This window comes from Panthera tigris, chromosome A2 (assembly GCF_018350195.1).
Source record: "Panthera tigris isolate Pti1 chromosome A2, P.tigris_Pti1_mat1.1, whole genome shotgun sequence".
Classification (NCBI taxonomy): domain Eukaryota; kingdom Metazoa; phylum Chordata; class Mammalia; order Carnivora; family Felidae; genus Panthera; species Panthera tigris.
In genome coordinates, this window is record NC_056661.1 from 51,299,926 (window position 1) to 51,313,642 (window position 13,717).

Sequence of the window (13,717 nt, forward strand, 5' to 3'; positions counted from 1 at the left end):
TGTGAATTTCAAATCGCACATAGACTGCAGTATCAAATATTATCCCATTTTCAATTTCCGTTAATCCTTTTGATTACGTCCAGGACAAAGTTGGTTTCACAGCTAATACTTGGTGCTTAACATCTAACACTTGGCTAACCGGTCGAACCAAGAAAGAGCAGGCTGAGCGCTTTTAACAGATTATAGATAAAATTTAACTGTTTTGTTTTCATTTAACTTAGTCCCACTGTACTCTTACGTGGCAAATGAGAGCGAATTTCCACTGATGGTAGTGGAAATTTCTTAAACTTGTTCAACTGCTTTGCATATGTACAGAATACCTTTAAAAGGAAGCACAAAGGGGCACCTGGGTGGCTCAGTCGATTGAGCGCCAGACTCAGGTCATGATCTCACCTCAAGGTTCGTGGGTTTGAGCCCCGCATCAGGTTCTGTGCTGACAGCTCGGAGCCTGGAGCCTGCTTCGGATCCTGTGTCTCCCTCTCTCTCAAAAATAAATAAATGTTAAAATTTTTTTTTTTTTTTTTTTTTTTTTTTTTTGTTAAAGGAAGCACAAAAACTGGTAATACTTCTTGTCTCCGCGGAGTCTTTATGGGTGGCTGGGGGAAACTAGGAGGAGACGGACATTTTGACTTTATTATATTCTTCTACACAAAATTCGAATTTTGTGACCGAAGATGGAGACAAAACAAACGAGAAAATTATTAAATAAATAATAGCGCATTTGGTAGGGAGAATATGGCAAAAACCATGAAGGTCTTAGAATAAATGAAGCTAAGGAAATGCTGTGTCAAAAACTTAGCGGTGCGAAAAAAGAATCCACTTTACAGAGGAAACCGTGGACGAGGTGGCCCAGCGTCAGCCTCTGCCTCCTGAATGCTCGGTTTCTGTGGCTGGAGGTTCCACCTGCGCTTGCGCACAGTCTCAAGCCGGCCATTTCTGCGAGCATCTTCCACAACCGACCGAGAGCGCGCAGAAACAGCACGCACGCTTGCGGGGACGCGCACGCACGCGCGCCACGCCCCACCCCGTACGGCCCCACAAATCCCGAGGCGGCGAGGCCCGGGTTGTCTAGGCTCCGGGAGGTAATGCCCCGGAAGGCAGGGAACTTGGAAGAGGCCGAGGCCGGTGTGGAGGAGGTGGACGCGGAGGAGGTGGGCCCTGAAGAGTACGGCGGGGAGGAGTCGGGCGCCGAGGAGTCTGGCCCGGAAGAGTCTGACCCCGAGGAGCCGGGCGCCGAGGAGGAGATGGAGGCTGGGCAGCCGCGACCGGTGCTACGCTCAGTGAACTCTTGCGAGCCGTCTCAGGTCATCTTCTGCAACCGCAGTCCGCGCGTCGTGCTGCCGGTGTGGCTCAACTTCGACGGCGAGCCGCAGCCGTACCCGACACTGCCGCCCGGCACGGGCCGCCGCATCCATAGCTACCGAGGTAGGTGAGCCGGGGTCGCCCTGGCCCGGGCCGGCCCAGCCCGGTCGCGCCTCCTGCTTTGTCCCGGGGCGCAGCGAACGCCTGCTGGTGCCCCAGAGAGGTTGTGACAGATCCAGGTTGACGCTGCTACTAGGTGGCAGCTAATTCTTTCTTATAGGACTGAGTAATTTGCATCGGAGGTGGCTTTTCCCCCTTACACGTATATTTACCCCTAAAAGTGCTCCGTACCTAATGCCCGTTTGTTCATTACGTCTCTGAGAGAATCTCACATTCCCGAGTGTCCCCAGTGGGCCAGGTCCGCGTTAGGCCCCTGCCCTTCATGGAGAACACAGTCCAGTCGGGGAGACAGATGCATGCATAAACAGATGAGAACAAGCCAGTGTCACAGTTGCTGCAGGAGGAACGGAGCACAGCGGCCCGTGGGAGCTTGGAGCAGGCACCTAGCTCAGTGAAGGGAAGGGGTGTGTAGGTTTCAGTTAAGGACAGCTTTCCAATGGATCGTTTTGCCTTGAGAGTACGCGGTAATGTTTCTCGGACCTTTACTCCAAATTTCCCCTGATATTAAAGAAGGGAGAACACAGTTCTTCCAGGGATCAACATTTCTGTAGTCTTCTATTTTATCTAGGAAATTGTGTGAAATTTTGTTTTTTTCATCTAAAATTTGTCTGTGCTTGAGTTAACATAAATTTTTTTTAGAGAATCTTTTTTTTATTTTAAGTTTTATTTATTTTGAGAGAGGGGGTGGAGAGAGAGGGGGGCAGACCATGACCTGAGCCAACAAAACCTAGAGTCTGACCCTCAACTGACTGGACCACCCAGGCGCCCCTTAAGATAAACTTTTTAAAAATTACTTACCATGAGGGGCGCCCGGTTGGCTCAGTAGATTAAGCATCCCACTCCCAGCTCAGGTCATGATCTCACAGTCCGTGGGTTCAAGCCCCCCATCGGGCTCTGTGCTGACAGCTCAGAGCCTGGAGCCTGCCTCAAGTTCTGTGTCTCTCTCTCTGCCCCTCCCCCACTCACGCTCCGTCTCTCTGCCTTTCAAAAATAAATAAACAATTAAAAAAAAATGACTTACTGTGTGAATGTACTTAATGGCACTGAACAGTACACTTAAAATGGTTAAAATGGTCAATTTTATGTAAGTTTTACTATAATAAATTTTTTTTTTTACCAGTTTACATTTCTTAAAATTTCCCACCAAATCTTCAAGTACATTTGTGTCCCAGGAACACATTCAGACATGCTTTCCACCTGCCTTAAACAGAATGTTAGTCCTAGGGAAGGGGGGGGGGGTTGCCTTCTCTCTCTCTCTCTCTCTCTGTCTCTGTCTCTCTCTCTTTTTGCATATGATGTATTTGTTTCTAAATTCACGTATACCTTACATACAGTAAAACACACAGATCTTAGAGATTGATGCATTTTTGACAAATACGACACCTAGATCAAACTATAGGTTAAAACATTTCCATCACTCCAGGAAGTTCCTTCCTGCCCCTTTCCACTCAGTCCCCTCCCTTTCAGAGGCAACCATTCTTTTGATTTTTCACACCATAAATTAGTTTGGTCTATTCGTACAGAATGTACCTTTTTCTGTGTGGCTTCCTTTTCTGAACATGATCTTTTTGCATCTTCTTGTTCTTGAGAAGCACAGATGTAAAGAGTTGTTGAAGTTCTTTTAGTTTGCAGTGTTGGGTGTGATTCGCAATGCATGTGTTTGCTTTTTGACCACGGTAGCAGAAAGGGTGCTGTATTTGAAGCCTCAAGTATCTGCTCTTTTTCCCTTACTGTCCTTGTTGCCTTGAGCAAGTCCCTTGGCTTTTTCAGATCTATTTGCTCATCTGTAAATAGATCTGTTGTGAGGACTGAGTAAGGTAATATTACTGGGAGGGCTTAGTAAGATATTTAAGCAGCGTGGGAGGCAAGGACTTCAGGGTCAATCCAGGAAGATGAAGGAAATGGGTGTGTGGCTACATAACAGCCTCTTCTTGTTTTAACAGGTCACCTTTGGCTTTTCCGAGATGCAGGAACATATGATGGGCTTCTGGTTAACCAAACTGAACTATTTGTGCCATCTCTCAATGTTGATGGACAGCCTATTTTTGCCAACATCACACTGCCAGGTACTGATGTTCTATCTTACTTTATAAAAAGATAAGGCTGGGGGTGCCTGGCTGGGCTCAGTGGGTAAAACATGTGATTCTTGATGTCAGCATCATGAATTCAAGCCCCACATTGACCATAGATCCTACTTAAAAATGAATAAATAATTATTTAATTAAAAATGATAAATCAAAAGATAAGGCTGTTGGAATAAGTAGAGAATAAGCAACTTGAAGGATCCAAACCTTTATTGGTTTTTGCTGGATGCTAGTCAAGTTATCCAACCTTTCTGTGTCCTTTTCTCCACTATAAATAAAATGGAACTAATTTATTTGTATCTTCTATATTGAACAAAGATGTGGTTGCTCAGAAGCTCTTTGGGCTTGTCAGAAATGAGCTGAATTAAAATATCTGATTGTCAGGGTACCTGGCTGGTTCAGTCGGTAGAGCATGTGACTCTTGATCTCAGGGTTGTGAGTTCACGCCTCACATTGGGAGTAGAGATTACTTACAAAATTTAATAAATAAGTAAAATATCTCATGTAATTATGAATACATTTTCGTTTCCCTGGCCTTAGAGCAGAATTATGCCCTAGAGTCTTAGAGAAGAATAAAGTATAGAGAATGAGATATCATGGCTTCTAGTGTTGTATCTTTTTTTTTTCTTTTTTTTCTGAGAGTGTGAGAGAGTGTGCCTGTGAGTAGAGGAGGGTCAGAGGGAGAGGGAGAGAGAGGATCTTGAGCAGGCTGTATGCCATGAGATCATGACCTGAGTGGAAATCAAGAGTTGGACACTTAACTGAGCTGCCTGGGCATCCCTAGTGTTGTACCTTTTAATGTTATTTAACCCACTCAAGCTCACAGTGCCAATCAGGGGTTAAAAAAAACACACCAAATTGAATGTTAATATCATGGTTTACGATTTGTTTAAAACTCATTTGATTTTAAATAGAAAATGACCTATGACCCAGCAATTGCACTACTAGGTATTTATCCAAGGGATACAGGTGTGCTGTTTCAAAGGGGGCACATGCACCCCCATGTTTATAGCAGCACTGTCGACAATAGCCAAAGTATGGAAAGAGTCCAAATGTCCATCGATGGATGAATGGATAAAGAAGATGCGGTATATGTATATAATGGAGTGTTCCTCGGCAATCAAAAAGAATGAACTCTTGCCATTTGCAACTATGTGGATGGAACTAGAGGGTATTATGCTAAGCGAAATCAGTCAGAGAAAGACAAATATCATATGACTTCACTCATATGAGGACTTTAAGACACAGAACAGATGAACACAAGGGAAGGGAAGCAAAAATAATATAAAAACAGGGAGGGGGACGAAACAGAAGAGACTCTTAAATATGGAGAACAAACAGAGGGTTACTGGAGGGGTTGTGGGAGGGGGGATGGGCTAAATGGGTAAGGGGTATTAAGGAATCTACTCCTGAAATCATTGTTGCACTATATGCTAACTAACTTGGATGCAAATTAAAAAAACAAAAACAAAACTCGATTGATTTTATTAGGTTGAACCCAAACAAACTATTCTAGTGGGTTAAAAAACTCCAAATACTGGGGCACCTGGCTACCTCATTTGGTGGAGCATGCGACTCTTGATCTCGGGGTTGTGAGTTCAAGCGCCATGTTAGGTGTAAAGATGATTTTAAAATAAAATATTAAACACCCAAATACATGTAGCTTCATAAGGTTCAAACTGATATGTATGTATAGATCCTATCTTAAGGAAGTAGGTGTATAAAAATTGGTAAGTTAAATTGATAAATGTAGTAAATTTTGCCTTATAGGATACCCTTACAGTGTCAGTTTCCCAGTGAGCTTAAAATAGAATTGGAGGGGTACCTGGGTGGATCAGTCAGTTAAGCATCTGACTCTTGATTTAAGGTCTGGGTTTGTGAGATTGAGCCCCGCATTGGGCTCTACGCTGACAGTGCGGAGCCTGCTTAGAATTTTCTCTCTCTGCCCCTCTCCTGCTTGTGTGCTTGCTCTCTCTCTCTCTCTCTCTCTCTCTCCCTTTGTCAAAATAAAAAAATAGACTAAAAATAATAAAAAATACAAATGAAATCTTAAGAATTTTTTAATGTTTATTAATTTTTGAGAGAGAGACAGTGCGAGCTCAGGAGGGGCAGAGGGAGGGAGACACAGAATCCGAAGCAGGCTGCAGGCTCCGAGCTGTCAGCACAGAGCCTGATGTGGGCTCAAACCCACAAACCAGGAAGTCATGACCTGAGCCGAAGTCAGTTGCTTAACTGACTGAGCCACCCAGGAGCCCCCCAAAAGTAGAAATAAAATATACTTGGAGTTCCTCAAATCCAGTTACAGACTGTTTGGTTATCTGTTGCTGTGTGAGAGCTACCCCAGAATAACAACCACCTTTTTATTTGTTCATAATTCTACAGTCTGGGCTGAGATCAGCGAGGGGGGTTTCTGCTCACTGGTGGTGGTTGGTGTGGCTGACTTCTGCTGGCAGGTTGGCAAGAGGTTGAGCCTCTCTTCCATGCTTTCTCAGGGCATGACCCTCTTTGTGTGGTGTCTCCTGCCGGGTGGCTTGGGACTCCTGAGAGCATAAAAGCAGGAGTTGCCAGGGCTTCTTTTTTTTTTTAATTTTTAAAAACTAAACAGTTTTTAATTTAATCTAATTAATATATTTTTAAAAGTTTGTTTACTTATCTTGAGAGCAGCGGGGGAGGGACAGAGAGAGGAGAGAGAGAGAATCCCAAGCAGACTCCATGCTGTCAGTGTACAGCCCAACACGGGGCTTGATCTCATTTACTGTGAGAGCATGACTTGAGCGGAAATCAAGAGCCGGACACTCAACTGACTGAGCCACCCAGGCACCTCTTAATTTTTTATTTTGGAGTGTGAGCAGGGGAGAGGGGAAGAGGTAGAGAGAGAGAGACAGAGAGAGAGAGACAGAGAGAGGACCTTAAGTGGATCCACACTCAGTGCAGAGTCTGATGCAGGGCACAGTCCCACAGCCCTGGGATTGTGACGCTCAACTGACTGAGCCTCCCAGGTGCCCTTAAGTTGCCAGGGCTACTTAAAGCTTAGGTTCAGAATTGGCACAATGTCACGTCACCCACGTTCAATTAATTAAAGCACATCACAAGCCCAGCCCTCTTATAAGGGGAAGTTATTATACAAGGTCATGCATACCATGAGATGTCCATTAGGGCCATCACATTCCCCTCTGCCACAACACATGTACTCAATTTTTTTTCCTCCAAAGTGAGGTGCTTCTATAGTAAATGGAATTGCTATGGTTGGCAAAGCGTCTTGCTCATTTCTTGTCCCAAGGCCCGAGTCTGCTGCTGAGGTTTTGGTTTTCTGCATTTACAGTGTATACTCTGAAAGAGCGGTGCCTCCAGGTTGTCCGAAGCCTAGTCAAGCCTGAGAATTACAGGAGACTGGACATCGTGAGATCACTCTATGAAGATCTGGAAGACCATCCGAATGTAAGGAAAGACCTGGAGCGGCTGACACAGGAGCATATTGAAAACCAGCGGATGGAAGGGGAGACTGAAATGAAATGAAACGAAACTGAAATGAAATTTGCACTCCTGAGTCTCGGCCTTAGATGGTACTGACTAGTCTTGATCTACATTTAGGACTGGTCACTTATTCTCAGATTCAAGGTGTCTCATTCCCGGATGGAAAAATCCTCCATTGCTTAAAGGAAAGTTAACTGACTTCACTAGGCATTGTGATGTTTAGGGGCAAATGTCACAAAATGTAATTTAATGCCTGCCCTTTCTAGAAGTATTCAAGTATTCATCAAGTAGTTGCATTTTTGCCTCCTAGTAAGTCAGGAAAGTTTGTATGTAAGGACTTTTGTGTAAGTGCTTCAATGAGAATTGCAGCATACTCTAAAATTGTAAGAAAGCAGTGGCATCTGCTTTTAATTGCTGTGCTGTGGTTGGTGACGTGTCAGCCTCCCACTTGGAGAAGACAGACATGTCCTTGAGGCAGGGATAAGTCTGTCTTCTCTTTGAGACCCCAGTGCCTCACACATTATGAGCCTTCAGTCAGTGTTTGTTGAATGAACAAACCAGTGGATACTTTGGTAGAAAGTGTTTGGAAGTTTTGCCCTTTTTTGGGGGGTGGGGAGGTGGGACCTTACAGTGTATACCATAAACAAATGTTTTAAAGGGAATTACTTTTATAGAAAGCACTTTTTATAACTTTCTAAATTTTGTGCTTTTCTCTGTCCGCTGTTGTTGCAGTGCTCTTTTATTTGTTTCTAAACCAGGATTAGCTTTGTGGTGATCACTTTTTTTAAACTTGACAGCTGAACTGAAGATAGGAGAAAATAGCTGTCCTCTTAATTCTAGTATTAAGGAGCTACTGCTGTACTGCAAATAGGTTTTTGCCAAGTGTGGATATTTCTGTTACTTTTTGTAAATCCATTACATTTCTATTTGGCTTAGCATTTTTTTTTTTTTTTTTTAATGCTGCCAGCATTTTAACCAGGGGCCAGTGGTTTTGGGCGCTGGGGACCACTGAGGAGAGCCACTCTTGGGTTCATGTGGACTCACGAGGCTGCCTGGTTTAGCATTTTTCATCAGGCAGGAACTGGTGAGACTTTGCACCTGGCTGGAAGAGAGGTGGAGGAAGGAAGCCCTCCATCTCTGGGATTACTCACAACACAGAATGGATTCCTGGAGTAGCTAAGAATGTTTTATAGTTTTATAAATGTACAAATCCTTTCTTATAGGCTGGACTTAAATTGATTAATTCAAATGCAATAGTTCTATCAGTCTGATTTTTTTTTTTGGTAACTAATAGTTTAAAAAAAAAAAAAAAATCCCCCGGTAGAGAACATTTTGGTAAAGACAGTAAAGTAAAAGGAAAAAAAAAGATCACTGTAGATAAATTACTTGAATACAACCACTAAACATTTTAAACTTTTACCCTCTTTAGGGCATCTTGTGGTTGGTTTGGTTTTACGTAGTTAAAATCATACTGAATATAGTTTTGTATTCTACCTTCTCAGTTACAACTTTATAACTTAAATATTTTCCCATGGTATTATAAGCTCTTTTCAGACATTAGTGCGGTCTTCCTTTTGTAAACAGTGGGATATTTCTTGGTATCTCTAGTTCCTGTACTAACCTTTGAGCACAATTTCTGTGCTCTGAAATCAGCATGAACAAGACAATGCTCCACAGTTTCCCCTAGACTTTGTTTCACCTAATCTTAAGCCCCTCTTTCAACATTGAACAAATCGATTAGCTTTTGTTTCTTAAACGCACTGTAGCACTCATTCAGTGACACACCTCTCAGTGTCTACCGTGTTACGAGCTGTTGGGTGGAAGAAAGAAATCCTGGGGAGCTGGTAGCAGTACATATTTGAGGGTGGGATGGGATGGGGGATGTAAGGACGTAAGGATTAGTTCAATGTTGGTTGTTTTTTTTTTAAACCTGTCTTTGTCCAAATGAAATTTGTGTTTCTCTTGTGAAACCATGTAGATTGAGTACTGTGTTGTTTTGTGTGTTGTCCAGGAGGATTAAAAACCTGTAGCATGAATAATATGTTTTTCATTTGAAATCTTATGACTGTATCAAATGTATTGCTCTTAAGAGACTGTGATGTTTTCCTATTTTGAGTTAAAAAAAACTGTTCTTTAATACATTAAATGGTGCTGAGTAAAGAAAATAGGTGGGGTGTGTCTCAGTGTTACTTCAAACAGGCTCTGTTGTGAGAACTGTGTTTCTTTAAAGACTTGAAGTGGGGAGGGGCATTGCAAATACAAGCACCTGTCTTCATGCTCAGTCCCTTTTCTTTTGTTTTTATTATTTATTTTTATTTTTTAAATTTCCTTAAGTAATCTCTACACCCAATATGGGGCTCGAAGATCAAGATCAACCCCAAGACCAAGAGTCACATGCTCTACTGAGCCAGCCAGGCCACCCACCCTGGTTTTATGTATGTATGTGTTTGATTTTTAATTTTTCTTTCTTTTCTTTTTCACCGTGTTTTATTTATTTATTTTTAATTTTTATTTGCTTATTTTTTCTTAAGTAGGCTTCGTTCCCAGTGGGGATCCCAACATGGGGCTTGAACTCACGACCCTGAGATCAAGACCTGAGCTGAGAGGTGCCTGGGTGGCACAGTCGGTTAAGCATCCAACTCTTGATTTTGGCTCAGGTCTTGATCTCACAGTTGTGAGATCGAGCCCCAAGTTGGGCTCCACACTGAGCATGGATCCTACTTGGGATTCTCTGTCTCCTTCTCTCTCTCTGCCCCTCCCCGACTTGTGCTTTCTTTCTCAAAATAAATAAACATTAAAAAAGAAGACCTGATTTGAGATCAAGAGTTGATGCTTAACCCTTAACTGACTGAGCCACCCAGGTGCCCCTTGCCATTTTTTTAATATTTATTTTTGTGAGAGCGTGAGTGGGGAAGGGTCAGAGAGAGAAGGAGACGGGGAATCCCAAGCAGGCTCTGTGCTGTCAGCGCAGAGCCCAATGCAGGGTTCCAACCCACTGCGAGATCATGACCTGAGCCAAAGCCAAGAGTCAGACACTCAGCCGACTGAGCCACCCAGGTGCCCCCACCATGTTTTTTATTTTTTCTAATTTTCAAAAAAAATGTTTATTTTTGAGAGAGAGTGTGAGCAGGAGAGAGACAGAGAGAGAGAGAGGGAGACAGAGAATCTGAAGCAGGCTCCAGGCTCTGAGCTGTAAGCACAGAGCCCGACACGGGGCTCGAACCCACGAACCAGGAGATCATGACCTGAGCCAAATTTGGGCGCTTAACTGACTGAGCCACCCAGGCACCCCCTCCCCCCACACCGTGTTTTATTTTATTTTTTTCAAAACACTTTCTTTTAGCTTTATTTTTCATGTAAAAATGAAGTATCACTGTGAAAAAAATTAAGCCTTACAGAAAAGCATTAAGAAGAAAAGTACTGGGGCGCCTGGGTGGCGCAGTCGGCTAAGCGTCCGACTTCAGCCAGGTCACGATCTCGCGGTCCGTGAGTTCGAGCCCCGCGTCAGGCTCTGGGCTGATGGCTCAGAGCCTGGAGCCTGTTTCCGATTCTGTGTCTCCCTCTCTCTCTGCCCCTCCCCCGTTCATGCTCTGTCTCTCTCTGTGCCAAAAATAAATAAAAAACGTTGAAAAAAAAATTTAAAAAAAAAGAAGAAAAGTACTCACATTGGGAACAAAGGTGTTTGTTTTTTTTTCTTCCACATAAACAGAACCAACCTTAACAGACACGTCACTGAAGAAGAAACACAGTTGGCAAGTAAGCATATGAAAAATGCTTCACATCATGTCACCAGGGAAATGCCAATTAAAATGAGATACCAATACATACCTATTAGAGTGGCCAAAATCTGGAGGATTGCCAACAAATGTTGGTGAGGCAGAGCAAGAGGAATTCTGACTGCTGGTGGAATGCAAAATGGTACAGCCACTTTGGAAGACAGTTTGGTGGTTTCTTACAAAACTAAACATTTTATTATTATATATTCCAGCAATCCTGCTCCTTGGTATTTATCCAAAGGAGTTAAATGCTTTGGTATTTATAGCAGCTTCATTCCTAACTACGAAAACTTAGAAGTGTCTTTTAGTAGGTGCATGGCTAAATAAACTAGTTCCAGACAACAGAATATTAATCAGCACTAAAAAGAAATGAGTTGTCAACCGTGAAAAGACATGAAGGAAACTTTAATGCACACTATTAAGTGAAAGAAGCCAATCTAAAAAGGTCACCCAGTGTATGATTTCAGCTGTGTGATGTGGAAAAAACCAAACTATGGAGTAAAAAGATAATGGTTGCCAGGTTATGGAGGGAGGGTGGGATAAATAGGCAGAGAACAGGGTTTGTTTAGGGCAATGAAACTCCTCTGTATGATACTCTAATAGTAGATACGTGAGTTTTTGCAACATGGAATATACAACACCAAGAATAAACCCTAAAGTAAACTATGGACTTGGGGTAATAATTATGAGTCAATGAGGGTTCATCAGTTGTAAAAAAGATACCGCATTGGTGGGGATGTTGATCGTGGGGGAAGCTTTGCATGTGTGGCGGCAGGAGATGTATGGGAAATTCCTATACCTTCCTCTTAATTATGCTGTGGTTTTTAAATTAAAAAAAATTTTTTTAATGTTTATTTATTTTTGAGAGAGAGAGAGAGAGACAGTGTGTGAGCTAGGGAAGGGGCAGAGAGAGGGAGACACAGAATCCAAAGCAGGCTCCAGGCTCTGAGCTGTCAGCACAGAGCCTGATGTGGGGCTCAAACTCACAAGCTTTTAGATCATGACCTGAGCTGAAGTCGGACGCTTAACTGACTGAGCCACCCAGGTGTCCCAATTACACTGTGATTTTAAAGTCTATTTAAAAAAAAAAAAAAAAAAAAAAAAAAAAAAAGGTGAGTGGTTACCATTTTATCAGTACTTATACTGAGAAGGTTATGAAAGGACAGGCACTGTCCTAGAAATCAACACACTAAGGATATGAAATAGATAGCAGTGTTTTGCACTCTTGACACATGAGCACCAATGTGAACTTTTCAGATACTTTCACACAAATTTCCTGTAACCTGTTCTTACCAGCTCAGTCCTACTCTATGCCAGTCACTGGGCTGCCTGATACCCCTTCAGTAGTTCCCTTTTCTGTCAGCACACTTAAACTGCCTGCCCCACAGAACACTTCTCTGGGGCTTCCCCTCACCGCACATACCCTGTAACCCATTGGCAGATCATAGAAAAAATGGATAACCTTACGATGTTAATCAAAAGGATTTGGGCAATAGCCCTGGATATATAAAAGAAAAACCCACAAAACTTGTTTCAAAGTTGGAACATGAGGGGCGCCTGGCTGGCTCAGTCAGTGGAGCATGTGGCTTGATCTTGGGGGTTTGAGCTCAAGCTCCACGTTGGGTGTGGAGATTACTTAAAAATATTATTTCAAAAAATATTTATTTATTTTGAAAGAGAGAGTGAGCAAGCATGAGTTGGGAAAGAGCAGAGAGAGAAGGAGAGAGACAATCCCAAGCAGGTTCCATGCTGTTAGTGCAGAGCCTGACATGGAGCTCGACTCCCACGAACCGTGAGATCATGACCTGAGCTGAAATCAAGAGTCGGACGCTTAACTCACTGAGCCACCCAGGCACCCCTACTTAAAAATGTTAAAAAAAAATATCGGAACATGAAACCTCAGGAAAGTATGTCAGCATAACATACATACAAATAGCAATATGCTCTCCCTGTTCTTCAGGCAGAAAACACAAAAGATTGCCTTGCACCACTTGGGAGAAGTTGAGTCTTAGAGTCCTGCATTGGCCCCACAAATGTTAACAGAACTAAGACTACTGTAAGGACCAAAGGAAATCATAGCGAACCATTTTATCTTCAGATAAATTGAAGGAGAGTTCCTTGGTCAAGGGATAGCTTAGCAGCATTGTGCTTGAGAGGGAGTGGCATGAGATGACATTCTTCACCTTTAGGAGGTCCCACACAAGAATGCTGGGAATGTGAGGATGATTCTATCAGGTCTGGAATACCCTGTCCTGGAACAACTACAGGGAGAAGGGAGGAATTGTGAGTGTGGCCTGGTGTGCCCCTGGAGTAGCAGTTTTCCAAATATTGGTTTATAGTTTTCCTTGATAGACTCTAGGACTGTCCTACGTCTCTTGTAGATAAGAAAGCAGACTCCTCTGGAACAGACCCCAATACTGAAAATAAATGTACATCCCAAATAAAGGGAAGGAGGGAAGGTGTTCATTCTCTTTCTCCTATCCCTCCTCCCTCCGTGTGTGTGTGTGTGTGTGTGTGTGTGTGTGTGTGTGTTAATAGAAAATATATTGATCTCCACCCCTGGTTCCCAGCACATAGTTCCTAAAACCCTGGTAAATTCCTAAATGATAAAGCACTAGAAGCATCTTTTGTTCTAATGAAGCAACTCTAGGTAGGCTTTTGAATGGCTCCTGGCTGGGGGCTGGTCACCAGAAAGATACCAAGTCATGATTAGAAGCTTGGGATTTTCAGCTATGCCCCATCTCCTACTTCTGCAGAGAGGGCAGAGGGGATGGAAATAGAGTTAATAATTGATCCTGCCTCTGTGGAAGCCTCCACAAAATCCTAGCAGTAGGGGGTTTGACAGCTTCTGGGTCAGTACACTCCTCTAGACCGGGAGGGTGACGCAACCCAACCCCATGG

The 13,717-nt window shown here is 43.1% G+C and overlaps 1 protein-coding gene across 1 annotated transcript; it reads left to right on the forward strand.

Annotated features, from left to right (window-relative positions):
* Positions 1-1,019: 1,019 nt before the first annotated feature.
* On the forward strand, positions 1,020-9,207 carry VHL (von Hippel-Lindau tumor suppressor). Its single transcript, XM_042979504.1, has 3 exons — positions 1,020-1,425; positions 3,426-3,548; positions 6,889-9,207. Exons 1-3 carry the CDS (start codon positions 1,086-1,088, stop codon positions 7,080-7,082), a joined length of 657 nt encoding a protein of 218 aa, XP_042835438.1. The 5' UTR covers positions 1,020-1,085; the 3' UTR covers positions 7,083-9,207.
* The last annotated feature ends 4,510 nt before the right edge of the window (positions 9,208-13,717 follow it).